Source organism: Barbus barbus (genome assembly GCF_936440315.1).
Source record: "Barbus barbus genome assembly, chromosome: 36".
In the NCBI taxonomy this organism is placed as follows: domain Eukaryota; kingdom Metazoa; phylum Chordata; class Actinopteri; order Cypriniformes; family Cyprinidae; genus Barbus; species Barbus barbus.
In genome coordinates this window covers 25,989,115-26,016,743 of record NC_136714.1, presented here as the reverse complement: position 1 = coordinate 26,016,743, position 27,629 = coordinate 25,989,115, and the positions used below count along the sequence as shown (strand labels likewise).

Sequence of the window (27,629 nt, the reverse complement as noted above, 5' to 3'; positions counted from 1 at the left end):
AATGTGTGTTATGTGATATTCAATGTGACACCACCTACAGACAGGCTGTGGCTCAAAGCTTACATAGGCAGCATTTTTGGGCACAATAGCTTCTATTTCTCAACAGCGCTTGAACTCTAGACACTGTGAACTTTAGCACTGTTGAACAATTTCTAAACATGGTAAATTATGAAAAGACAGTGCCACTTTGTCAGAGAAAGTAAAACGATCTGCTTTTAATGGCTGGATGCTCTGGCATTAAAGTGATTAATAATAAGAATAATAGAGAAAACCTGGCCTGTATCACTATACGTTAATATAATATATTAGTGTTTGAAATATTAGGGTTTTATAAGCACCCAGAAATATTGTATCAAAAGCAATAACATAAATATGTATATAATAAAATATTTTATAAGTACTCTGAAAATAGTATATTAGAGACAAACTTTTTCAATACAATTTCTAGGTGATCATAAAATGTATTTATATAATGTATAATGTATTGTAAATAACGATACATGTATTATTAGATATAAAATATTATAATAGGATTGTTTGATAGCCTTGATGAAGCAAATTAGCTTATTAATACATGGATAGTAGTATGCAATTGCATACATATATTTGAGGGAATTAATATTAAATTATAATGCAATGCTTATGTTATTTTTATAGGGTTTATTTTACTGATAGAGAAAATGACAGCTCATTCACTGCAACACCAGCTGTTCATTAGAACGCAGAAATATCAAATTACAGCAAATAACGGTTCATCTCACCCTTTTTTCTGCGATTTAACGCTTGGTTCTCGAACAATAGAATATTCCCAATGTTTTGTTGTGACTCGTGCGTGCCCATCGCTCACTGACTGTCACGTGGTGTCAGAATAATCACGTGGCTGATGTCAAAACAAAGATTTTTTTATTATTATAACATTTTAACATTGCGAATTTACATGTAGAAATGTATTAAAATAAGTATTTTATTAATGTATATGTATTATAGGATTTCATCAAGTCACGTGACAGGAGAGCGCTCGTTTGTGTTAGTCACGTGATCCGGGTGAAGATGGCGGACTCGGACATGTGTGTCAGGTAAAATGGAAGAAAGCGAAACTTGCAAAGGTTGTTTATAAAGAGCTACAACGAAATTAGTAATTGGATAATGTGTAGTTATTTTATACCTGCTGTTTAGCCGTAATATGTGTGGGTGATATGTCTTAATCGTGCTGTTTACTCGGCATGTAACGGTCGCTGGCTGACAGACCCGCGCGACTTCAATTCAAATGATAATCTGCTCAGTTTATAATCGTTTTTAAACAACCGTCAACTTCTTAAACATTTTACGAAATAAATATATTAACCCTGATTAATTGTGCAAATGTTCCTCTTGGTTAGAACGAATTATAGGAGTTTGAATTGATGAATGAGTTTCATTGTTTGTTTATGTATCTTATTACAGGGTACTTATTAATAAAGGATATATATATACACACAGTTTATAAAATAAGTAATTGAGCTAATAATTGTTCTAAAACGTTTTTTTTATAAAGTTGAAAATGAATGGCTTATTTCATGAACACGATTTGATGTCAAATAAATATCACTGGCTTTATATCAGTTCTGGACGCATAATAATGGCACATTTAAATACTTTTATTTAGGAGCAGCCGAGAGTTATGGACTATCTTGCTGGGCAGATCTGCACTTCGAGAACCGGTTAGTACTCAGACCAATAATTTCTGATGTATTTAATAACAACATGAGTACACAGATTTAACTGGACAGCTGTGTATATACAAAAATGGTTCATTTGAGAGAGTTCTGTGAAGAAACACTATAAATAAAGCTGTTTTATAATTAAACTGTGCTGATGAGGTATCATTTTACAATGATGTTCCTGTCTCCATCATTTGTGACCTGTGATTTTCTCTTGTCATCCTGCAGGCCCAAATCGAGGCTGAATTGGATCGGGACTGTGAGAGACTGCTGCAGGGTCTGTCCTTCTACAAACCACCCAGGTAACACAACATTAAAAATAAATAACCTCCACACAAAGAAGAGTTTGGCTTTATCAAGCTAGGGAGATATTATTTAATGATATACATGCTCCGTGGTATACCTTTTGAGCACATACAGTTTTGTTTAGAATACATATAATGTGCATGAAAACAAATATGCAAATTTTAGGTTTACATAAAACAGACTTTTCAGAACATTGAATCTGATTCATTTCTTTCTAATTGATGACAACTAGGTTAACAACACACACACACACACCACTTCCCTTTCCCCTTTAACTAAAACCATAAACACATTTTCATATAAATATTTTGGCTACTTGCCAAGGCAGCAGTTCTCATTTAGTTTAAAACGAAGTACTAAATTAAACTACAATTAAAATGATTAATTCAAAATGAACAAAAACTATAATAGTATATGTGATTGTAAAATAACACTAAAATTAGTATATGTAAACATACCTCATGAAATGTATCTTTTTGCTGTTGTTGAATATGTTGTAAATGATGAAATGTTATGTGCAGCACATTGGCTGCAGACAAGCTGAAAGCAGATAAAGACACACCACAAGCTCTCAAAGACTTCGGACTCAGGATCAGCAAACTTCTGGTGAGAGTCTGGGCATGTTTGATGTATTTTAAAACATAGTGAGCTGCCTACTTTGACCACAACTTAAAGTGCAGCAATTGATTTTGTTTATCAAATGCATGTTTTTACCCAAAATGCTTTCTAGGATGATATGTCTCTTGGTTTTTGAAAACATTGCACTCTCTCTTATTTGATTAAGTAAGAGTAACTGGATTACGTCATCAGGAGTGGACACATATTTGTGTGTGTGTTTCATGTCAGGGTTTGGATGAACGGCAAAGCGTGCAGATTCTTCAGTGTTACCTTCAGGAGGACTACAGGGGCACACGAAACACACTCAAGGTGAGCTCGGCATCATGTGGTACACCCATGTACAGCTGAAGCATGCACGATCATGTCGAGAGCCAGGGGCCGGTTGCATAAAAGGTTAAAACTAGTCTTAAAAGTTAGTCATATAATTTTTTAATTTGAGACTGGCCATAATATTTTTAATTGAGTTGCATTAAATTGTAGATTAGTCTACAAAAGTGAAATGCAAAAATAAGACTGATTATCCCTTTGCTAACTGCTAGTTTGTCAAACTTGTATTTAAGACACAATCTTAAAGGAACACTTCACTTTTTTTGGAAATAAGCTCATTTTACAACTCCCCTAGGGTTAAACAGTTGAGTTTTACCATTTTCGAAGCCATTCAGCCGATCTCCGGGTCTGGCGGTAGCACTTTTAGCGTAGCTTAGCATAGATCATTGAATCGGATTAGACCATTAGCATCTCGCTCAAAAATTACCAAAGAGTTTCAATGTTTTTCCTATTAAAAACTCTTCTGTAGTTGCATCGTGTACTAAGACTAACGGACAATGAAAAGTTGCGATTTTCTAGACCGATATTGCTTGGAACTATACTCTCATTCCGCCGTAATAATCAAGGAACTTTGCTGCCGTACAATGGGTGCAGCAGGCGCAGTGATATTACGCAGCGCTTGAAAGTAGTCCCCAGCTATATCATAACTAGTTACCTAGCTGGGGACTGCGTAATATCACTGCGCCTGCCAGACCCGGAGATCGGCTGAATTGATTCGAAAACGGTAGAACTCAACTGTTTAACTTTAGGGGAGTTGCAAAGTGAGCCTATTTCCAAAAAAAGTGGAGTGTTCCTTTAACATAGAAGTTAAGTTTACGCAACTGGCCCCAGGTTGTGTGAATAAATAAATAATCCTCCTTTTGTTCCCATCAGGCTGTGCTGCAGGATGAGAGACAGAGTCAAGCTCTGCTGCTGAAGGTTTGAAAATAAATATTGCTTCAACACTAAAAAATGACTCTAAAATATACTGAAATGTGACCCATGTTGAAATTGTGTTGTACAGATAGCAGATTACTACTATGAAGAGAGACTGTGCGTTCTGCGCTGCGTTCTCCACCTCCTCACGTACTTCCAGGATGAGAGACATCCATACACGGTAAATAAGAGATCAGCTATTCTATTTGACAGTCAGAAACCAAATGAATTTTATAGGGACTCACCAAATGTTCGGCAACCGAAATTGCTCAGCCGAAAAGAGCAACAAAAACTCGAGCGAAAAGACAGAATAAACTACCGAACAATGACGTGACACGATCAAATAGACACGCGCACTAATGCAGCGAACACGTCTGCAGTGTGAAAGTATTTAAAACTGTCTGAGAAAGATGCAAAAATCATTACAAGCAAGAAGCACCGACAGCGAGAGACTGCTTAGCACTGCATCTCATGTCTCCGATGAGAAGAGGACGGGGTGGTTGTTGCTGGTTACTGTGATGATTGAAATCGCGAAATGGCCTTAAACGACTAGTAAATAAACTGCAGAATGTTATGTTTTCTAAAACACATATAAATTGCTTGTATCGGCTTCAGCCAAGAATTTTCGTTTCTGTGCATCCCTAGAATTTAATACATCCTTTTTCTTTTTAGGCAGAGTACTCCAACTGTGTTAGTAAACTGGAGAAAGATCTGGTGTCCAACTACAGACAGCAGTTTGAGTTGCTGTCCAAATCAGAAGCTCCAACATGGGAGACGCATGGGAACCTGATGGTGAGAAGATATGATTGTGTTTAAAGCAGCATCACCTGTAGAATTTGACTCAGGATCTGTTCAACTCTGTATAGACGGAGAGGCAGGTGTCCCACTGGTTTGTGCAGTGTCTGAAGGAACAGGCCCTGCTGCTGGAGATTTTGTTCCTGTATTATGCGTACTTCGAGATGCCGCCCAATGACCTTTCCACCTTCACACGACTGTTTAAGGAGCAGGGCTTTGGACAGCGGCAGACCAATCGACACCTCGTAGAAAAGAGCATGGACGTGCTGGTTGAACGCATTGGGTCAGAACATGCTGTCACCTGATCCTTTTCTTCTCATACAACCACAAACAATGTTTTAAAATATCTAAATTGTCATCCTCTCAACAGCTATTTCAGTTCTTTGATTCTTGTGGAGGGAATGGATGTCGAATTCCTGCATAAATGTGCTCTAGAAGACAGAACAGAACAGCATCAGTTTTATGACCAACAGGATATTTGCAAGGTATTGAACATACGCTACCATACAGATGTTGAAGAACTCTCTTATATTCACCAAGGCAGCATTCTTTTGATCAGAAATTTTGTTTTCTATTTGAATATAATTTAACATTTAATTTATTTCTGTGATCAAAGCAAAATTTTCAGCATCATCTTCAGTGTCACATGATCCTTCAGAAATCATTCAAATATGCTGATTTGCTGCACCAGAAATATTTTTTCTCATCAGTGTTGAGAACAATTGTGGTGCTTCATATTTTTGGGGAAACTGTGATACTTTTTTTTTTAGGATTCTTTGATGAATAGAAAGTTCAAAAGAACAGCTTTTATTTGAAATAAATCTTTTGTGATATTACAAATGCCTTTACAGTCACTTTTGATCCATCTTAATGCATCCTTCCTGAATAAAATTTTTCTAAATATCCTGCTGACCCCAAGCTTTAGAATGAAATTGCATATTTAGAAATTAACTTTTTTTTTTAATGGATAATTCTGGCCCTAAAATCTGAATGGATGAGCAATTTTGTTTTACTTAAAATGTAGAGGATTTGCTTTTTTTGTTTGTCAACTGTTGTGTGTGTGTGTGCAGGAAGTGGATCAGATGCTGTTGACATTTGGTGACATCTCTCACCACGGGCCGGTTCTATTGGCCTGGGTTCTGCTGCGACACACACTGCGTCCAGAGGAAGTGAGCTCTGTCGTCAGACGTCTTGGACACACGACGCTGCAGCTCGAAGTCTTTCAGTACCTCACCAACATGCTGCAGGCACTCGGCAGCACTGGAAATAACGTAAATTGCTTAGATTAAAAAGAAACTTTCTCCAATGGTGACGTGGATCTTTACGCATACTGTCACATGTCTCTGTCTCATTTTAGTGTACAGCAAGCACTGCGCGGATGTGTATATATGGTCTCCTGTCTTTTGTCATCACCTCTTTTGAAGAAGACACACTCGGCAGCCAACAGGTACAAAAATACACAAACCAACAGACAGAGATCAAAACGTCATATCGTGTTACTGGTATTCATTAATAATAAATTATGCATTCATCTTGGATAAGTCTGTTAATTATTCTGTCTGTAGCATCTGATCAATGCAGCATGTGAAGTTCTTGCTGCTCCGAGTCTGGCTGAGCTTTTCTGGGAGTCGGTGAGCAAAACAATTGATGCACATTAAATGAAACCATTTGTAGATTCTGTGTTTTCTCTAAAATGTTTGTTATTTGACCTTTGACCTCTGGTTGTGTCCTACAGAAGCCAAACATGGGTCTCGGTGTGATTCTGGACAGTGCAGTGGGTGTGTTTCCACATAAGACTGGACCTTTACTACAGCTGCTCACTGCACTGCTGTCTGACAAATCTACAGCTAAGAAGGTAAAACTGAAGGGTTTAAAAATGCCCTCTTAACATTTTTTAACATCATATATATGTGCTGGGGTCGACAATATAATTGGCCCGGTGGCCCGGACGTACTTTTAAAACCTTTTAAAACCGTCAGGGCCACCAGATCGCTCCAACCACTAGCCCGGTGGGGCCAGTAAAAATAATGCCTCGATTAAAAAAAAAGTCTAATTTCACATTAATTACCTGTGGTTCTGTGTTTTGATTTCTGTTAAATCGTCTCGGTAACCACCGCTAGCAGGTTACGTGATCCCGACAGCCTTACAGATGCAGCGGGTTTATGCTCGCTCCCGCGGTTACGCGCGCAAACTGCACACTGCTGCTCAGCACCTACCTATAGCTACTATTAAGCTAGGCTACATGTTTCTGAAACCCCCATCACCCGGCCAAACGCCGGGTAAAAAAGAGAAGGCAAGGAAGAGAAAATCACCAGAGGAATTGAGGGAAAGCGAAAGGGAATACGAAAAGAAAAGGCAGAGAAAGTTTCAGCCCCAGTGGCGAGACCGCTGGAATTGGCTGGGCTTAGGGGTGGACGATAAAAATGTCTCCACGATCTGCTTTTGAAGAAATATGGTAGTATCGTGCTACAGCACACATTATGTCAAATACAGTTCTGGCGCCGCGGTCTCTATATACTGTACAACACGACATACAGCAGTAGAGTTACTCTGACAGGACACTGCACTTATTCGCGATCGCAAAAGTACATTATTTGCACACAAGCCTTGCTGGTTAAATGTTTAATTCACGCGCTGGTCTGACGTGCGCTCATACACCTGAAGCACGTGCGCTAAAAAGCCTGTCTAACAGCGCCTGATTACTCAACTAACTTATCTTCTGCGCTAATACTGTCAAAACACACAAGGTTTACATACAGACTCAGTTGGTTATCTCTAAAATGAAAGTGAATAGTTAAGAGAGAAATGGATGCGTGCCTGTATATTAGATGCGTGCAGCTCTTAAAGGGACAGGACACTAAACATGCTGCCGCTTGTCATTAAAGGGATAGTTCACCCTAAAATTTAATTTCTGTCATCATTTACTCACTCACATGTTGTCCCAAACCTCTATTAATTTCTTGTGCTGAACCCAAAAGAAGATATTTTGAAGAATGAGGGTAACCAAACAGTTGCTGGTCCACATTGACTTTGATATGAAAGAACAATCCTATGGAAGTCACTGAGGACCAGCAACTGATTGGTTTTCCACCTTCTTCAAAATAGCATTTATGTTCAGCAGAAGAAAGAAACTCATTCAGGTTTAAAACAACTTTTGAGTAAATGATGGTATAAAAATAAAACATTATGACAGAATTGACAGACAGATGACAGAATATTAATTTGTGGGGGAACTATTCATTTAACGTTAACAAAACAACAAAACGCAAAGAGAAAAATCACTCTATTCTTGACTGAAAAACTTTAATACAGTTGCTTTAGGAATCAGTCTATGTAGAGTTTTATTTTTATATTTGTTCATTCAATTTCATTGAATGCTCTGCTAAATACACCTATTGTACCTGAAAATGAAGAAGTTTGTTTTATTTGTATATTATGTGTATTTGTAATGTGTATCTTTGTTCTTATTTTTTAATAAGAAAGATAAAATGATGACAAAGATTTTTATCTTCGCCCACTTTGACCTAAATATCTGCCATGTCTTTTTTTTTTGTTTTTTGTTACCTTGAAAGGCTTTGTCTTTCTAGTTTGGCTGTAATGCTCAGACAGCTTGTAAAACCAACATGACAAAGAATCGTGATCAAATCGTGAATCGTGATATTTCTAAAAAAAAATCGTGATATGATATTTTTCCCATATCGCCCACCCCTAGCTGGGCTACGATCAAGAAAAAAAGAGGTTTACTGTGAGCTCTGCAGATCAATGCCCACATATGCAGACAAGTAAGTTAGAGAAAAGTTAACGTGTATGAAACCTATGGTATGAACATAATATAATGAATTGCTGTGTGACTACAGAGAATGAATCCTATGCAATAGGTTTATTTGCACTTGTTTCATGTTTTTGCACAGTTTTGCTGCACTTTGCACTAAACCTACCTTAAAAAAAATTAATGTTATTCATGTTGTTCAAGCAAACTGTTCTTTTTCGTGATTATTGGGATCAATACCCGACGCGTTGACCTGGGCCAGTGAACTTCAAAAGACACTGGCCCGGAGGGCCAGTGGCAAATTTCCCTTATTGTCTACCCCTGATGTACATGCACACTTACACGCTATTTTAGATCTGGTGGACATTTCATGGTCTGTCTCTCAGGTGTACACCTTTTTAGATAAGATGTCGTTCTACACTGAGGCCTATAAGCACAAACCCAACGATGTGATCTCCAGAGAGGACGGCACTCTGTGGAGGAGACAGACTCCTAAACTCCTCTACCCTCTGGGTCAGTGCTAAAAACATATGTTCCTGTGTCTTGACGTCTCTTTGCCTGATTGCATCTGTGTATGAAAACGTCTTTGTGACATTTTTTCTCGTGTTATTTGTATGTTCAGGGGTGGGTCAGACCAACCTGCGGATGCCTCAGGGATGTTTTGGACAGGTGTGTGAAGGAAAGCAGTTGACTGTGGGTGAACAGGGTTTCCTGGTGCGCTGGGACTATAGCTATAGCTCATGGACTCTCTTTACCTGTGAGATTGAGATGCTGCTGCACGTCGTTTCTACTGCAGGTACGAACACTCAAAATTTACATATATTAAGGGCCCTATTAAAAAAAAAACATTCCATTTGTCCTGTTTAAAAAAAATATTTTTGCATTTGAATTTTTCTGAATTCTGTCTTAATGATTAAATTTAATTTTAGTAATAAAAAAGTATGTCTAATTAATTGAAATCATTAAATTTATACAAATTTAACAATTTATTTATAATGAAATTTTTATGGCCTAATGAAAAGTTTTTTATTTTATTTTTATTTTTTGGGTAATGTCTCTGGATTCCAATTTAATGATAAAATGAAATGTTAGTAATCAAAAAGCATGTCTAATTATTTAAAATAATGAAACTTGTACAAATTTAACAAGTTTATTTATAATTACATTTTTAGGTTTGAATTTTAATTTAAGATTTATTTTTCTCAAATTCTGTTTTCCTTTAAAAAAATGTATGTATTCTTTTTTAATTATTCAATTAAATAGTTAAATTAATCAGAAAGAATGTTAATTTAATTAATGAAACTTCAACATTTTAATAATTTAATTAACATTTTAATTAATAAAATTAATACAATAATGGGGCCTTAAGAATTTTTTTTATTTTTTTCAGAAATTCTATGTCTGTTTTAATTTTTCTGGACATTTGATTTAATAATATAAAACATTAACAATTTAATTCATCTTTTAAAATGTAATCAAATGAAAATTTAACAATTGATTTTATTTGTTTAGCAAACAAGTGCTACACAACAGAGGTTTATTGTCAATAGTCCATATCAAGATTTGATTAAGTGTACAGTCCTACTTTGTATTTATCCAGAATTTTCCATTACATGTACTGTAAATTTTTATGACTGGATACATAGTGTAAATCATAGAGCCCAATGTATTTAAAGATGTTTACATTTTGTTAAAATGTTGCTGCCTTTATACCTGCTATTGACATCTGTCTCGTGCGAATAGATGTGTTGGCACACTGTGAGCGAGTGAAGCCCATCTTGGATCTGGTTCATAAGATCATCAGCACAGATTGGACGGTGTCTGACTGTCTGCTGCCGCTCACATCACGGATCTACATGCTGCTACAGAGGTGAAGTGCACATGTAAACATGCAGACCAAACAGTGAACAATGCATTATCAATGAAACTGACGGTGTGTGATTCGTGTTATAGGTTGACCTCCGTTATTAACCCTCCGGTAGATGTGATCACTTCCTGCGTCAACTGCCTTATCGCTCTGGCTGCTCGGCAGCCTGGGAAGGTAAATGTTCACAGTTATATTAAGTCAGGGTTATATGATGTGATGGTCTAGGACTAAGCAGCCTTTTCCTCCTGATACAGGTTTGGTCCAGTCTGCATCACACCGGCTTCCTTCCGTTTGCCTCCACCCCTCTGACTAGCATGGCACAGACCATCAGGTGATACACACACACACACACATGCAAAACTAGTGAACTAGAACGGCAGCATATTCATCTGTTGACGTCAGAGAAACCTGAAGAATGACATGTTTGGGGTGTGTGTTTCAGTGCAGAGGGCATGAAGGCAGGTAACTATGGCAACCTGCTGGTATTGATCGAACAGCCCAGAGGAGAGTACAGTGTGACCATTGCCTTTTTAAGACTAGTGACCACACTCGTCAAGGTAATCCGTTTACCACCCGTTATGACCAATTATGTCAAAATGACCAAGTTTTTAGCTAACCACGTATCACTACATTACACAGACTACATTGTAAGGCTGCATGATCAATTGAAATGAAACCAAATTCATGATGTTGCTTGCATGATTATCAAACTGCTTGCAAAGGCTGCAATTAAATAAATATATGACTGCATGTTTCAGAGTGAAGCGTGGCACTGTTTTACACACGAGCAGCTCATGGTCCGCAGTTTTCAGTGTCTCATTTTTATGTTTTAGTGTCTCAGTTTAATGTTTGAAAATGAATTGACAGCCATAAATATTAACATTGTAATTCATTTAATTTAATTTGTACTCTAAATAGTAATAATAATAATTATTTAATAATACATCATTACATAAATAATTTAAATATACAATAGAAAAACTAATAGTAATATTTAATGTAATATATACATTTATTATATCAATACATTTTTTTTTTTTCTGTATTTTGTATTGTATAACAGAAAGTTACAACTGTAATGTTTTTGGTTGATCTCATTTAGTAATAATATAATAATATCACAACATTTTTGGCCAACTTTTACAGCCCTACAAATAAGTACAACAAACCTGGAGTGTTTTTTTTTTTTATTTCAATTAAATTAAGTAATTTTAATGTATGTTTGCAGGGTCAGTTGGGCAGTACTCAGAGCAGAGGACTCATCCCATGTGTGCTGCTGGTTCTGAAAGAAATGCTGCCCACATATCATAAATGGCGCTACAACACCTATGGAGTGCGAGAGAGGATCGGTGAGCGACTCACACAACATTATTGTCTGAAATTCTCAGTTTCTCTTAAATTTACTGGTATTTGCTTAACACTCTCTCTACTCACTGTTCTCTGTCAGGTTGTTTGATTCTAGAGCTGGTTCATGCTATTCTAAATCTGAGTCAGGAGGGGGAGTCAGAGGGCAGGTAAGAGGATGCAGATGATATTTCATTTTCATTTATTTCATGTGGTCTACATTTGGTTCTCACATTCTTGATGTGTGACCTCTGCAGCGCCCCAAGTCTGCAGTCGTTGTGTATCTACAGTCTGGCCAACACAGAGGCAGGACAGGCAGTGGTCAACATCATGGGTGTGGGAGTGGACACTATCAACATGGTGCTCGCAGCACAGCCCAGCAGGTACGCGATTGAGCTTTTAATATGGATTCAGTCTCATCCTCTTTACATGAGTCAGTGGGTTTGAGTTTGTGTGTCTGTCTGCAGTGGTGGGTCTGAGGGACCTGGTCAGGTTCTGATCCAGACTGTGAAGTTGGCGTTCTCGGTCACCAACAATGTGATCCGACTCAAACCGCAGTCTGATACGGCCTCACCTCTGGAGCAAGCGCTGACACAGCACGGTTAGTACACACACTTCAGCGCATGGTATATGTGAAATATTAGACTGTTCTGTCAGGGATTGCTTACCTTAATAAACACTTAACCTTTCCCATAGATTTGTCTGTTCCTGACATCTAGTGATCATGTTTTTTTTTTGTTTTTTTTTTTGCAGGTGGTCATGGCAACAACCTGATCGCTGTGCTGGCGAAGTATATTTACCACAAGCACGACCCAGCGCTGCCTCGACTTGCTATACAGCTGCTGAAGAGACTCGCCACGGTAATGCTCTTGACATGTTGTTGTGGTCTTCATATGGGAAAACAGCTTCATAAAGGGACTAAATAATTTAATTTCACATGTAAAATGCCTGAACTTTGGGGTTTGAGTGAGTGTTGTTATTGTTAACTAAGACTGAAAAAAAATCAAGTGATTGCTCCAGCGCCACATGCGCGCACACAGTTAAAGGGGACCTATTATGCTCCTTTTTACAAGATGTAAAATAAGTCTCTGATATCCTCTGTGTATGTGAAGTTTTAATTCAAAATACCCAACAGATAATTTTTTATAGCTTGTTAAATTTGCCACTTTTAGGGTGTGAGCCAAAACGCTCTGATTTTGAAAACAAACGTATACTTACTTTGTCTGGAGCTGACGTTCACGCACGAAGCGTTGGTATTGATCCCTACGCGTATTGGGGACTTTACCGATTTTTTCCAGGACATGTCCTTAGACAATGAAACTTAACCATAGTGTCCTCAGCGGCTTAGATGGAGGAAGTCTATGGAGACTCCTATGTTCGTTAGTGCATCCCAAAACACAACACTTGAAATGCCTCTTTGGCACTGACATTGTATATCACCAGCAGCTACAGCAAGTAATCAGTAATGGCAGAGGCGGACCACAGCTTCTCATTCAGGGCTGTGTCTATGCTTATAGGGCAGCGTCACAAATGGGTGGGACTTTTTCCCCTTGGTGACGTAAACAGAGGGAGAATCTGAAACTGCTTGTTCTGAGAGACTATGATTTTTTTTTTAGATCATAAATGAGTGGGTGGATTTTTACCATTATAGGATGTTTTCTGGATGTTTTCACACACTGCGGCCATACAACTGTGTTCAAACACCTTATAAAAGAGATTTTTTTTTTGCATAATAGGTCCCCTGTAAGCATTCTACCTTGACAATGCAGCCTGTTTATTATCATTATAAAAAACAATCAGTCAAACATATGGAAAAAAACCACACTGCTCAGTTTAAATATGTAGTAAACTGTGCTTTTAAGCGTTATCACCGTACCGCCGTGAAGTTATGCAAAACATTGTTATACGTGTTTATTGGACCGCGAGGGAAGTAGGCCTACATAAAAGGTAAATAATAGGCTATTTTGGCATTCAAATACATAGTGAATACAGAAACATTTGATTTTGTGTCAAACGAGAGACCCAACATTGGTTTGTTTCGTTTTTAGCCTAAATTAATTTTTGGTTTGTCGTTTATATAGCTATAGCTTCTTACATTTTTAATTCTTGTACTTTTCTAAATAGCCTACTGTTAATTGAAAGGATTTGTTGTGGAGTGAAGGGAATTAAAATAGCCTAGCTATTTATTATAATGTTTGTAATTCACCTCGGCCTATTTCTGAATGAAATAATAAAATGTGACTTATAGGCGACTTATGTTTCTCTCTCTCTCTCTCTCTCTAAAAAAGTTTTTTTTATTATTTTTTTTTTTATACGCGTATCTTATTTTAACCATGCAGCAAACCTTTAAAAATATTTTGATAAATTACTGAAAAATAAGTGACTTTAAACCGTTTAACCATTTAACAGAATTCTTATCGATCGGTTAAACGGTTGAAATGAACATCCCTACTTATAGTCATTCAATTTTTATGGTAATTATGTTGTAGTTATTTTAATTTAATAACAGTAGAAGTCCCACCATGATATAAGAAATGTGTATTGTGTGTGCTATGTTCAGGTGGCTCCTATGTCTGTGTACGCTTGTCTGGGCGCTGATGCCGCTGCGATCAGAGATGCGTTTCTGACGCGACTACAGAGCAGAACTGAAGACATGCGTATTAAAGTCACCATACTGGAGTTCCTCACCGTGGCTGTGGAAACTCAACCTGGACTCATTGAGCTCTTCCTCAACCTGGAGACCAAAGACGACAGTGACGGGGCAAAGGTCAGAGGTCACGGAAATGCTCATAGTTTGCAATGGTGAATGATTCAGAGCAGTGTGTGATTGTCTGGTTTGTCTCTCTCTGTGTGTAGGAGTTTTCTCTGGGAGAGTGGAGCTGTTTGTCAGTGGTGTTGGAGTTGTTGGACTCTAAGCAGCAGGGGAAGTACTGGTGTCCTCCACTCCTGCACAGGGCGGCACTGGCCTTCCTCCACGCGCTTTGGCAGGACAGACGGGACAGCGCGCTCTCGGTGCTCAGGACCAAGTGAGTCTCTCACACATGACGCAGTTGGGCAGTGCTTCTCAAGCTTTTTTGCTCAACGGTTCCTGTTGTCCAAAGCAGTATTCAGAGGCTTCCTGATATAGGCAATTTCCAGTAATTCTGTCATAGTTATGATGAAGCTGCTGTTTTCAAACATTTTTATAAAGAAGCTAATATTAATATATTAAATTAACCAGCCAGTGTTAATTTTGTAATAGTTTCAAAAACTTTTTTTTTTTTTTATTAAATTGGGGGAAATAGAAATATAATGTAATTTGTCTTTTTATTTTTATAATTTTAGTTTAGTTTTTAAGCATTTTTATTTAAAATATTAATAATAAGTTATTAATTTTATGAATTCAATGCCCTTGTTGAGAAGGGCCATATTCTACACTTCTGTAGCATGTATGTCCACTTACGTTAGTCAAGGTTAGTCAATATCGTTTGGTTGGTTGTAATTACGCATTAAACTAACCATGTGATCTTTTATTGTTACAGAGAAAAATTCTGGGAGAACCTAACAACTCCTTTATTTGGAAACTTACCTCCCCCATCTGAGTTCACAGAGGTGTGTTAGTGTGCATAAATAGTAATAACGAAGTATTTTATTTCTTGTTTGATTGTTTCTTTGTGTTTCTTCTTATGTAGCCGTGTGTTCTGGAGTCTTGTGCCTTTGTGATGAAGATAATCGCCCTTGAGATCTACTATGTTGTCAGGTATGATCTACACAAGTGTGTAAGAGGCCATACTCACAGGATATGCTTTTCCATTCAAAAACAGCTTATACTCTAACAGCTGCTTCAAAATTTCTAAAATAATTAGTAAAAGAAGTGTTTTGTTTTCTATTTGCAAACCACCAATACAGATTCACAGTTGACTGTCTGTCTGTGTCTCTCAGTGGTGTGTTGGATCCGTCTCTGAAAGCGGCTCTGGAGAGTTTCAGCAGTAAGCGCCGCTATGAGTTCTGGTCTGATTACGTGCGTGATCTGGTGTGTGTGGCATGTGACAGTGAAGAGGAGGGTCTGCGCTCTCTGTCCGAGTCTCAGATGCTCATCTCCGCCTGGAGGACGCTCTTAATACTCTCCACCAGTCATGTGAGCAGCTACACTCAACTTCACGCATCTCACGGTTATACTGCTGGTGTTTATCATAACCTGTCTCGTGTGTTTGTAGTCTGAGGTGATGCATCTGAAGGATGACACTGTCAGGCAGAAGCTTTTTATGGATGTGTTGGAAGGGACCAAAGCAGCGGTAAGTTAGCTTATACATATGTGACCCTGGAGCACAAAACCAGTCTTAAGTCACTGGGGTATATTTGTAGCAATAGCCAAAAATACATTGTATGGGTCAAAATTATAGATTTTTCTTATGCCAAAAATCATTAGGATATTAAGTAAACATCATGTTCCATGAAGATATTTTGTAAATTTCCTACCATAAATATATCAAAACTTAATTTTAAATTAGTAATATGCGTTGCTAAGGACTTCATTTGGACAAGGTTAAAGGTGATTTTTATCAATATTTAGATTTTTTTGCACCCTCAGATTCCAGATTTTCAAATAGTTGTATCTCGGCCAAAAATTGTCCTATCATAACAAACATCAATGAAAATTGACACTTATGACTGGTTTTGTGGTCCAGGGTCACATATGAGCACCCATGACTATATATCTACATATTGCCTTTAATGTTCTTAAATTACGCTTTATTAATTAGTTATCTTAAATCCTGATCTTACCGCATAAACAAAATAGGACTTATGTTTTGTATTGCTATGTTACAAACACACTTATGACACATTGGTACAAAAAGCTTAAATTTCCATTTTTCTCTCTTTCTCAGCTGCTGATGTCTCAGTCTGTTTTCTGTCTGCGTCTGGGATCCATGATGGTCACGCTGCTCCTCATCCTCCTCAAACAGTGGAAAAGGTGTGTGTGTTTGTAAATGATTGGCTCAGCTTCACGTGTCAAATGAATAGAAAAGTCAAGGTTATTATAGTAAACTAAAACTGAAACCAAAAAGAAATCATTTTTATCACTTAAAACAAATGTTAACTGAAATTAAATATTAAATTAAAAAAAATATTTTGTGACAGCTAGTTTCCAAAGCAACGTAACATTTTCATTTAGTTTAACTTGATGTACTAAAATAACTAAAAGTAAAACTGAAATAAAAATTAAGAACTTTACTGACATAGACATAAAAAACAGTAACTAATAAAAATGACAAACAAAAAATTTATGAAATTTAACTAAAATAAAAAAAGGGGAAAATACAAAAGGTTTTAGCATCATGCTATTTTACACACAAACGCATAACTATTTTCCTTTTTTGTTTTAATGTTAAAGTTTTAGTTGTGTTTTTGTTGTCATTTTTAGTTTTTTTTTCAATATAATTTTAAACATTAAAAATATGCTTACTGAAGATAAGCTACAAAAACGTCATGATGAACTGGGAACGGGGTTTTGAATGTTAGTTGTGTCTATATAATATTTAAAACTCTTCAAAAGAGCGTGTTGACTAATATTATGTGGTTTGTGTCAGTGTGTTGGTGTCCGCTCCAGCTCTGCTGCCGCCCCTGTCTCTGATGATGGAAAGCGTTCTACATGCTGAACAACAGCTCACAGACCGAACCAAAGCCAAACTCCTGTCAGCTCTCATCTTAGCCCTGCAGATACAAGGACTCAACGGTCAGTCTGCATGTTTGGGGAAACACATTCCACCAACTGTGTGCATATTGTTTTTGTTTTAACAATTGTTTAACATTTACTGGTTCAGGAGGAGAGATTACCCAGCTTCCCCAGCTGCTGTTGTGTGTGTGTGAGATGGTTCAGGACGAGGCCTTGGCGTTGATTGACAGCACACGTCACACTTTACAGAGAGGTGACGTTCAGGAGGACAGCATGGAGACAGACAGCCCACACATCCAGAAAGACCAGCAAGACTCAGTGAGTGTGTGTTTGTATGTATAATGTACACAGAATGTATATATGCTATCCCATGATGCACTGCACTTGACCTGATATTAACAATTTAAACTCCCAAAAGCCAAGAATTGACATTTGTCTATTGACATACAAACTCAGAATTCGGCTATGTAAGCTCAGAATTTGGAGGTAAGACAGAATTGTGAGAGAGAAACTCAAAATTGTGAGATATCAGAATTGAGATCAGAAACTGAGAATTTATATCTTAGAATTGCAAGGAACAAAAATTTAAATTTTTAGAAGGTTTTTTTTTCTTTGGTGGAAACAAGCTTTCATAACATGTTACTGTTTAAAGTCTTGAGTATATAATGCATGCTATTCACATACATTTAATAGGCAGTATATACTAAATTATTCCATTTAGATCATAATCGGTATATATCTCTCTGTCTCAGGTGTGTGTGTTAGCTCTTCATCTCTCTAAAGAGTTGTGTCGGGCTGATGAAGATGGTGAGCAGTGGCTGCAGGTGGTCAGGAAGCTGCCGGTTCTGCCGTCGGTTCTGAGCGCTCTAGAACTCAGTCTGCGCTCCAAACAGAACCTTTACTTCACCGAGGCAGCGCTTCATCTGCTGCTCACACTCGCAAGAACACCGCAGGTACACGCAGCAGCTTTACAAAAGAGCAACAAAAGCCAACAATATTCACCAGGATATAGAAATCTTGGACATGTAAGGTAGCATAATTTATAAAAGTGTGATTTCTAGACATGAAAAAGTCATATTGAACTCTAATAAACTATGGATATGGGTATATATTTTATATATATATTTTTTTTTTTCGATTTTCAAGTAGTAACTGAACTGTGAGGAAAAAAAAATAAATAAAAAATCTTATCCTTAAAGGCCTAGTTCACCTAAAAATGGAAATTGTCATTTACTTTTCCTCGTGTCTTTCTAAACCTATAAGACTTTAGTTAAAACACAAATGAAAATATTTTTATGAAACCTGGAAGGTTTCTGTACCTTCATTAGAAGTTCAGGTAGCCAAAACTTAGCAGATCATAAAGGCCTCTCAAAACTAATCCATATGAATTGAGTCGAAAAGGTTATGAACCACTGATTTTAATGCAAAGTGTATGTGAAACTTGAAGGGATATGACTGTGATATGGGTGACATGTTAAAATCATAAACATTAAATATGTATTTCACTCTAAAAATGAACAAGTACCACACACTAGGACTTTGGAGAACATCAAGTGATGCCTCGAAAATGAAATAAATATTATGATATATGAACAAACTGATGTTCCTGTAGGGGGCAGCAGCAGTGGCCGGTGCTGGAGTGATTCAGAGCATCTGTCTTCCTCTGCTCAGTGTGTATGAGGGTCCAGCTAACGGAGCCACGCAGGTACTGCCTTACAACTACAACATCTTAATTTGACTTGTTTTTTTCCCTTCCGAGGAGGTTCAGAGACTCTGTATGATGGTTAAGGCTAGATGGTATACAGATTCGTCTACTGGGCATACGCACAGCAATGTTGCATCATTTTTGTGACACTGTACAACAATTACTGTTTTTGCATTATTGTAAGGGGCAGGTTTAGGGTCGGGGTAGTTGTAGACATTAATAAAACAATCTAATAGGTAGAAAATTATATTTATTGTTAGCTTCCGGTTTTAGCTGTATCCCTTCTAGCCACAACCCCGTATGACCGCAGCTGTTATCTCTTTCTCTCTCTGTCAGGCGTTTGTGCGCAAATCTCAGGACGCCCCCAGCTGGCCCGGTGTGTACAGACTGAGTCTGTCTCTGATGGAAAGTCTGCTGAAAATTCTCCGTTACAACTTCATTAATGAAGCGCTCGACTTTGTTGGCGTGCACCAGGAGCGCATCCTGCAGGTGTGTTTTTATGCCTATGTTTGTTGATTTTTATATATATATATTTTAAATACTTTATACTTATAATGAAATTGTCATTGGAAAAAAAAATGATAAAGGTCCTACAATTAGGCTTCATTATAAATGTATAATATATATTCTTTTGATTTTGAGGTGATATATAACCTACATTTGTTGTTGTTGTTTTCTTGACATTCACTCAAAATATATCCTTCCATCGTTCTCATTTTCTTTGTTTTCTTAGAGTAAGTTGTTGACATTGTTCCAGTTTTTTTGCGTTCTGTTCTGGTGTGTATGACTGGTCACTGAGAATGTTGTGTGTTGTAGTGTCTGAACGCGGTGAGGACGGTTCAGTCTCTGGCGTGTCTGGATGAGGCCGATCACACGGTGGGCTTCCTGCTCCAGCTCTCCAACTTCTGCAAAGAGTGGCACTTCCACCTGCCGCAGCTGCTCAGAGACATACAGGTACACTCCAGCACTTCTGCTTCTTTCCTCGAAAATTATTTCAGAAGTTAATGATTTAAGACAAGTATTTGTACTGTAACTTGTAGTGTTAAAATACTATGAACAATTGAATTCATTTCAATATTGACTTAAAATTAGGGCTGTCAATCGATTAAAATATTGAATCTAATTAATTACATGGTGTCGATTAATTAATCTAATTCATCGCAAATTACATTTGGCTGTGAAAATACTCCCAAATGATCCAAAATCAATATTTGAGTGAGACAACGGTTTATCCAGGTCCTTTGCTGATCCCACTCCCCTCTCTCTCCCTAATGCTTTCCTGTCATCTCTCTACTGTCCTGTCCATTAAAGGCATTTTGAATTTGAATATTTTGAATGAGCAGCGCCACATCCAGTGGGTTCAACTGGATAGGCAAAAAAAAAAAAAAAAGCATTAAAATGCAGACACCTGCATCGTCATCGCATCTTGTGTGCCACTGATAAGGCAGCCTGACGCACACCTAAAATTCAAATGCAGCGTTTTTGCATTCAAATGTGGATTTTTATTTTAAATTCGATGAATAATTAAGTTAACATGTTGAACTGACAACCCTACTTAAAATGTTTACTTGAAGTCTCCCCTGAGATTGTCTAAAGGGTTCAGCTGCCAAAAATGTGCTGTTCGTGTGTTTCAGGTAAATCTGTGCTACCTGTGTCAGACGTGTACATACCTCCTGCACAGCAAGAAAATGCTGCATCATTACCTGCAGGTATGAGACGTGACGCTCTGACGCATCGTTAGTTAGTCAGTGCTGTAGGTGGTTGATGATTTATGCGAGTCTGTTTGCTCAGGCCAAGAATGGGGAGGGGCCTCCACCAGGGCCACACCCCCAGCGTGCCGTACAGCCCGCCTCCAAAGAGCAGGTGGAGGGAGAGAGAGAGGAGGCGGAGTCTAAAGCGCTGCAGGCGGTTCAGTGCAGTCTGTTAAAGATCCTCAGCAAAACCTTGGCCACGTTACAGCACTTCACACCGGACTGCTGTCAGATACTGCTGGACCAGGTACACATCCACACTATATAAACATTCACGGCTGGAGCGTTAAATCACACGTTTCTCTCTCTGTGTGTAGTCTATGGACCTTGCGGAGTACAGGACGCTGTTTGTGTTGAGTTTCACCACTCCTGCTTTTGACTCCGATGTGGCTCCGTCGTTTGGGACTCTCATGGCCACCATTAATGTGGCGATGGGCATGCTGGGAGAGGTAGTGCAGCGTTATCAGCTCTTCTCGTGTAATGAATGTTGTTTGTTTCGGTGCTGATTGTGTTGTTGTGTTTGTAGATTGAGAAGAGGAAGGAGCCACTCGTGGTCTCTGAGGACACTCAAGCGCTGAAGTGAGTAGAAACGCTCCTGTGATGTTTACGGAGCGGTGTGGGTTTGATCTCGATGTCGTCTCATGCTCTTTCTCTGTGGTTTCAGGTCTTTGCTGATGTTCTCGATGGAGAACTGCTTCTACGTGTTGATCTCTCAGGCTGTTCGTTGTCTTAAGGATCCTTCAGTTTTGCCCAGAGACAAACAGAGACTCAAACAGGAGCTCAGCTCAGAGCTGGTGAGTCCTTAATTGGGCTTAAGATGTATTCAATTATTTCACTAAATCAACTTTGTCAATCATGAAATTAATTATTTGTTTCTATTTTTTACTTGTATACATATTTTTTTTTAAGTTTTGCGACTTATTTTCATTACTGTAAGATCTAAATCATCCTGTCTGCAGTGCATGTTTTTTGAGTAATTTTACCACAAAACTATAATTATGCTATCTGGACACAGTATTTTTCCCCCCTCTTATTTATTTTTTCTGGTTATGAGCAGTAGGCCAATAAATGCCACCCTGATATATACAAAATTAGATTTTCTTTTTATATCTTTTGATTTTGGGGTGAAATATGACCTTAACCAGTTTTTGACCTATTTGCGTGAGATTGACCCAAATATTTTCATGTTTTCTTTCAGAGTACATTGTTGTCGACATTATTCCGTTTTTTCCGGCGTGGTTCCCCTTCCTCCCCAGCCAGCGGGCTGCTTCCCTCACCGCAAACCAAACCACCTACACCAGGATCCAAGGCCACGCCGGAGGGCCAGGAGCCCTTCATCCAGCTGGTCCAAGCCTTCGTCCGGCACATCCAGCGCTAGACGCACACATCCCGCTCTGATTAGAGCTCCGTATTAAACGCTGATTCAGAGATCTGAATCGCAGTCAAAGAAAAACTCCAGCACAATGAATCTGTTTCAGTGATTCTGGCTTCGACTTCGGTGAGCCCGTTTGGTGCCAAAGCTCATCACAGGACCTGGACCCCACACAGGGCCTTTTCTATTTAAAAGCGGTTTCCTTTTTTTTGTCTCATAAAAATACAGACAGTCCTACAAGCAGCTGATTAAAAACTGTCAAAATACATTTAAATGTTTTTGTAGTTACATGTATATAATTAAAACATGTTACAGATGTTTGTCAGGATTGTATGCCATAGCTGTTTTGTATGAAACCTTTCTATGTCCCAGTTGCCATATATTTGACTTATAACCATAATAAACTGAAAGGGTGTAAAGCTGCACGCGGTCCGACTTTTTGAATGGACACTTGTGCTGGAAAATAATGAAATATCTGTAACATTTTAAGATTTGGAATTTTTGTATTAATTACTGGAAAACATTTTTTAATGCATAACTTTGTGTTTATCTTTGAAGTCTATCTAGATTAAAAATGTTAGTCACAAATTATATTTTAAATGTGCTGGAAAATAAATTCTAAGGCTCTGTGCTTAATGCATTAGCAGTAATTATATAGCTAACAAACAACTTTTACATTTTAATGTTTTGATATATATTAAATTCTTTACAAAACAAACATACAAAAGTAATAATTAGTTTTTTTATATTGTAGAAGTGCATTATTCACATTCAGCATTGATCTATTCCATTAAAATGTCCAATAAAAATGTTTTCATAGGCTTACTAATAAACAAATCGTTACGTAAATGCAAATATTAAAATCTGACTGAAGTCTTGCTGTCAAGGTTGAGTAGCTGTATAAAATCCAATGCTGATTAGTCCCGTATAATTTAAACGGTTTACCATGAAAGCAGAGAGACTGTTTTATGAGGATTTATATATTTACTTTAAACACAGTTTGCTACATTAAACCATGAGCTCATTTAAATCAAAATATTAGATCTTAAGCAGGATAATACAGCATCACTGGAGACGAACACGAGACTGTCTAAAACTAAAGCTCAAAGTATTTACAAGAGAAAATCTCTTCCGCTATTAAAAACATTCCCTTTTACACGTTTAAATGATCACTGTATATGTGCAAATACTTCTGAACGGCATCAGCGTACCTCACAAAGAGAGTAATAAATTAAGAACGCAAAATAAAAGTGAGATAACCATGACGTTAGGCATCACCAGTCCTGATCTGGAGTCAGTGTGAAGTTTCTAACAGCTGCAGTGGGAGGAGTTTTCACTGCAGGCTGAGCCTCTCCTTGAACGCTGATGAGGACAGGCCACGCCCCCCGACTGCTGATTGGTCACTGGCCATTCAGTGGGACGTCCTGCAGAAACAATCAGGTAAAACTATCAAGAGATGTGTTGAGAGCCAAAAGATCAAGCAAATCCATGCAGAGCATCTCAAGCCTGAAATAAAACCCGAGACACTGCACGATTTTGGGTGTCCCAGATGAAAGACTGGCATCGTGAAACAACTGTGGCAATTTCTGATTCGCCACGATTGTTTCACGATGTCAATCTTTCGTCTGGGACAACCGAAAATCATGCAGTGTGTTTAGGGCTTAAAACCCCTTCAGACAAACACAGCAGAGACATGGAGTAAAACTCTTCATACGGGCCACTGGGGTTTAAACAACTGCAAGCAAAAAAGAAAGAAAAGGAAAGAGAGCAGTGAACATGCAGTGATCGTCATGCAAAGAAACAGATCTGCTCCTGAAAGCACACAAACACATGAGCCGTCATTAAACTAACCTTCCACCTGCAGACCCTTCAGCCCAAAAACATTCAGATAGTTAGACTGAAAGACAGGTGAAATAAACCACAGCGGCAGAGTATTAATATCATGAAGACGAGAGAGAAAAAAAAAACGGTTAAAAAAAGTAAAATATCCATATAAATGTCCTTTACAAAGAAACGTTCAGGACAACAGAACATCAAAAAATATTTTAAAGGTGTTTTGGCACAAAAACAAAAATTAAAAATTAGAAAATAAATGTCATACTAAGTCCACAGTCTTGTGATTATAAGTTTTTTTTTTTTTTAATGGCAATAAATTAATTCTGACATCCAAAAAACAGTTTAACAAAGGATACACCATCAAACTCCTTAAATGCTTTGAGTATAACAATATATTTAAGTATTTTATTTTTTAATGTCATTCAGTTGCATCAATTTATTATATATATTTAAAAGTCTACTATATAACTATTTTATTTTTAAATGACTTATTTTAAATTATATATATAAAAAACTATTTATTATATAGTGTATATTACTAATTCTGACATTCCCCCCAAAAAATGAGTAACAAAAATTACCATCAAAACTCTGCTTGAATACTTTGGGTCCAAGAAATTTGTTAGGAAGCATTTTATTTTTATTCTGTCATTCATTAGCATCACATCCTCCGTGTGACCATGTGCAACGTTAAGATTTTGGCTAAGATTTTTTTAAATGTTTTTGAAGGAAGTCTCCTCTGCTCACCAAGTCTGCATTTATTTGATCAAAAATACAGTAAAAACAGTAATACTGTGAAATATTATTGTAATTTAAAACAGGTGTTTTTAATTTGAATATACTTTAAATACTTTATTGCTGTGATGTTAGGCTGAATTTTCAGCATTATTCAGTGTCATATGATCCTTCAGAAATCATTCTAATATGCTGATTCGCTGCTCAAGAAAACAGTCGTGCTGCTTCATATTTCTGTGGAAAACACGATACATTTTTCCCAGGACGAACAGAGAGTTTGAATGCATGTAAAGAACACAAAGGCAAACGCACCTCCAGGTTTCCTCTGGCTCTCTTCAGCACACCGTGAGTCAGAGACACTGCAGAAACACAACACGCACATCAGTGTTGGTTGACGCTGCATGAGTGTGTGTGTGTGTGTGTGTGCTGCTCTCTTACGCTGGTCGATGATGACGCGCTCCATGCCCTCTTTCACCTGGTTGGTGGATCGGAGGCATTTGACGGCTCCACTCAGCATCCGCTCCTGCTGAAACAGACGAGTCTTCAGACGACTGATCTCACTCTTCAGCAGCTCCTCCTGATGACACACACACACACACACACACACAGATGAACGAGACACAGAAGTACTACTTTCACAAAAGTAGACTTTCAGTTCTATTTTAATTCAATTAAATTTTCACACCTTTAGTCGCATTTTGTAGTATTTTTTATTTAAATGGTAAGAGCAGTCCACAATGTATTTCATTATTTTGCAATATATTTAATTTAGTCACCTGTATTTAATAAGGTGTATTTTGTTTAAATAAATTTGAACTTCATTTTAATTAAAAGTCATTAATTTCACACCTTATTACATTTTTATTACATTATAAGCTATATTTTATTTCACATAAATTAAAATGGAAAATTATTTTTTATTTATTTCAATATAATACAATATGTGACCATAAATAAGGTGTGAAATTAATGATAGGAACACTTTACAATGTTTTTTATTATTATTTAACTTAATCGTCAGACATTTAATTTAATCTATTATTTTACATTTCAAGGTGTATTTTACTTCACAAATAAATTAATAAAACGTTAACGTAACACCTTGTTTCTGGTCACTAATTATTGTATTTCTATTTAATGATAGGAACATGTATTGAATTATTTCATCTTATACATAATTTATCATACTATATTACATTACAAGATGCATTTTATTTATAAGTAAATAATCAAATTGATAAAATTAACTTGATTATACAGAGTCATTGTATTGTGATTGTTTTTTGCCCATATGCCAACAGTTAAGTGAAGTTTATTTTCCTGAAAAGTATTTTATTTCACATAAATAAATACATAATTAATTAATTAATTACACACTTATTGATGTCACATTTTATTATATTTGTATCCAATGAAAGGAACATTTCATGATGCATTTAATGTCAGTTACCTTCCTTTATTAGTCTTAAAGGTCCCATATTGTCAAAACTGAAATTTCCTGGCTTTTTTCATAATAACAGAGGTCTAGGGGCTGTGTAACTACCATATAAGTTTCAGAACAGTCAATCCACAGTAAAATGCACACAGCCTGTATAAAGTAGCTGTGACTTTTCACGAGCCCTTGTGACTTCCGTAAAAATGTGACGTCCGATGTACTCAGTCACAGCCTTTTGTCAGGCAGTGGCAGCAGGTATGCGATCAAATTTCTAATTTGAGGCTGTATTAAGTCGATTCTGGCACCCAACATAACAACAAAATGATATTTCCTTATGTAGTCAAATCTGCGCTGGTTTGAATGGGTCGCCTCCAGTCCTCCCTTTGTTTTGCCTCCAGCTAGCGCTGGGACGTAATTGTGACGTTGGCCCTACATGACCCTAGTTACCTGTGGTTGGTCTAGCCGTGCGTCACTCAGGAAACGACAGGCCAATCAGAAGAGAGGCTCGTAAATATTAATTAGACAGGCCCAAATCGACCTGTTCTTAGCAGAGCTCCTGAGAGAAGAGCTGTAAAAATATATTGAGATGGTTTTTGGTACTTATACTGCAAATATATATTCTTAAGGACATCAGAACCTAAAATAAAACTCCAGAAAGGTGTACAATATGGGACCTTTAAGTCATTATGGGTGGATTCACACCTATCTTGAAACAACTCAAGTTTGTTTCCCTTCATGAAACAGATCTTTTGGGCAGGTGTGAATACAGCAATCACACTCGGGTGTGGACCAAACAACCGTACCGAGACCCAGCTGAAGAGGTGGTCTCGGTCCGCTTCCAAACAAACTCTGGTACGGTTGAACCAATGAATAGATGACCTTAGCACACGTGTGGTTTTGTTTACAATTTCTGGTTCACTTGCAACAAGGGTAGTATGAAAGTGAAGCACAAAAAAAAAAAAATCAACATTGTATTTGGTCCAGACCAAAGCAAGTGAACTAGTGGACGTTCCTGGTATGAATTCACCCTATATTTAAGCTTTATCTAAATAAAAACCTCATGTTACCTGTTGAGTGTGTGTGGCGTCTCCTGAGGGTAGTGAGACTCTCCAGAGCAGTTTCAGAAGTCGAGCGGCCTCCTCCAGAACCTGCTGCATGGTGTTCACACTGCCAGAGAAGCTCTTCAGCTGATCCACAGCCTGACACACACCACAGGAAACACATTCAGCGCTGAAACATGACCCTAACACACACCAGACTGAGTGAGTGAGTGAGTGAGAGTGTGTGTGTTCTCACCCGGCCGCAGTCGTGGATCTGTGTGTCCAGATCTGCAGTGAGTCTCTTGGCTTCAGTGATCTGTTTGCGCAGGGCGTTATAGTCCTCGATCAGACCCAGAACGTGACGCCCGCGTCTGTCCGCCCACAGCCGGTGACCCGGGACCAGCCGGGACGGAGCGTGGGAACCAGAGTCCACGGAGCTACCGCTGTCTGAACACAAA

The 27,629-nt window shown here is 37.8% G+C and overlaps 2 protein-coding genes across 14 annotated transcripts in view; one reads left to right on the top strand and one right to left on the bottom strand.

Moving 5' to 3' along the window:
- The first annotated feature begins 993 nt into the window (after positions 1–993).
- LOC306855747 (nucleoporin NUP188-like) lies at positions 994–22,548 on the top strand. Of its 3 annotated transcripts, none has more exons than XM_079394591.1 (44): positions 994–1,076; positions 1,646–1,700; positions 1,929–2,002; positions 2,528–2,612; positions 2,853–2,933; positions 3,825–3,869; positions 3,955–4,047; positions 4,539–4,658; positions 4,733–4,944; positions 5,032–5,146; positions 5,732–5,932; positions 6,019–6,108; positions 6,227–6,292; positions 6,397–6,516; positions 8,817–8,943; positions 9,053–9,226; positions 10,174–10,300; positions 10,384–10,471; positions 10,552–10,628; positions 10,740–10,854; positions 11,526–11,646; positions 11,745–11,811; positions 11,899–12,024; positions 12,109–12,242; positions 12,395–12,501; positions 14,202–14,408; positions 14,498–14,667; positions 15,163–15,232; positions 15,313–15,380; positions 15,563–15,758; positions 15,838–15,915; positions 16,510–16,595; positions 17,212–17,357; positions 17,446–17,615; positions 18,050–18,250; positions 18,910–19,002; positions 19,339–19,491; positions 19,819–19,956; positions 20,637–20,711; positions 20,794–21,000; positions 21,071–21,202; positions 21,280–21,332; positions 21,418–21,547; positions 21,952–22,548. In XM_079394591.1, the coding sequence occupies exons 1-44, from the start codon at positions 1,051–1,053 to the stop codon at positions 22,129–22,131; spliced, it is 5,199 nt and encodes a 1,732-aa protein (XP_079250717.1). In that variant the 5' UTR covers positions 994–1,050; the 3' UTR covers positions 22,132–22,548. The 3 variants fall into 3 exon arrangements, with proteins under 3 accessions (XP_079250717.1, XP_079250715.1, XP_079250716.1); XM_079394589.1 differs by having other exon boundaries at positions 1,031–1,076; positions 15,530–15,758; XM_079394590.1 differs by having other exon boundaries at positions 1,031–1,076; positions 15,313–15,395.
- Positions 22,549–22,847: 299 nt separating this feature from the next.
- Positions 22,848–27,629, bottom strand: part of LOC306855746 (myomegalin-like) — a 37,683-nt gene continuing 32,901 nt past the window's right edge. For 7 of the 11 annotated variants that reach the window (XM_079394584.1, XM_079394580.1, XM_079394586.1 and 4 more), the window contains 6 exons: positions 27,428–27,618; positions 27,199–27,330; positions 25,135–25,273; positions 25,009–25,055; positions 23,977–24,022; positions 22,848–23,549 (listed from right to left, as the gene is read on the bottom strand). In XM_079394584.1, coding sequence (XP_079250710.1) covers positions 23,434–23,549; positions 23,977–24,022; positions 25,009–25,055; positions 25,135–25,273; positions 27,199–27,330; positions 27,428–27,618 — 671 coding nt within the window. In that variant the 3' untranslated portion in view covers positions 22,848–23,433. The remainder of the gene's footprint in view (positions 23,550–23,976; positions 24,023–25,008; positions 25,056–25,134; positions 25,274–27,198; positions 27,331–27,427; positions 27,619–27,629) is intronic. The other 4 variants (XM_079394579.1, XM_079394587.1, XM_079394588.1 and 1 more) reach the window with 2 other exon arrangements.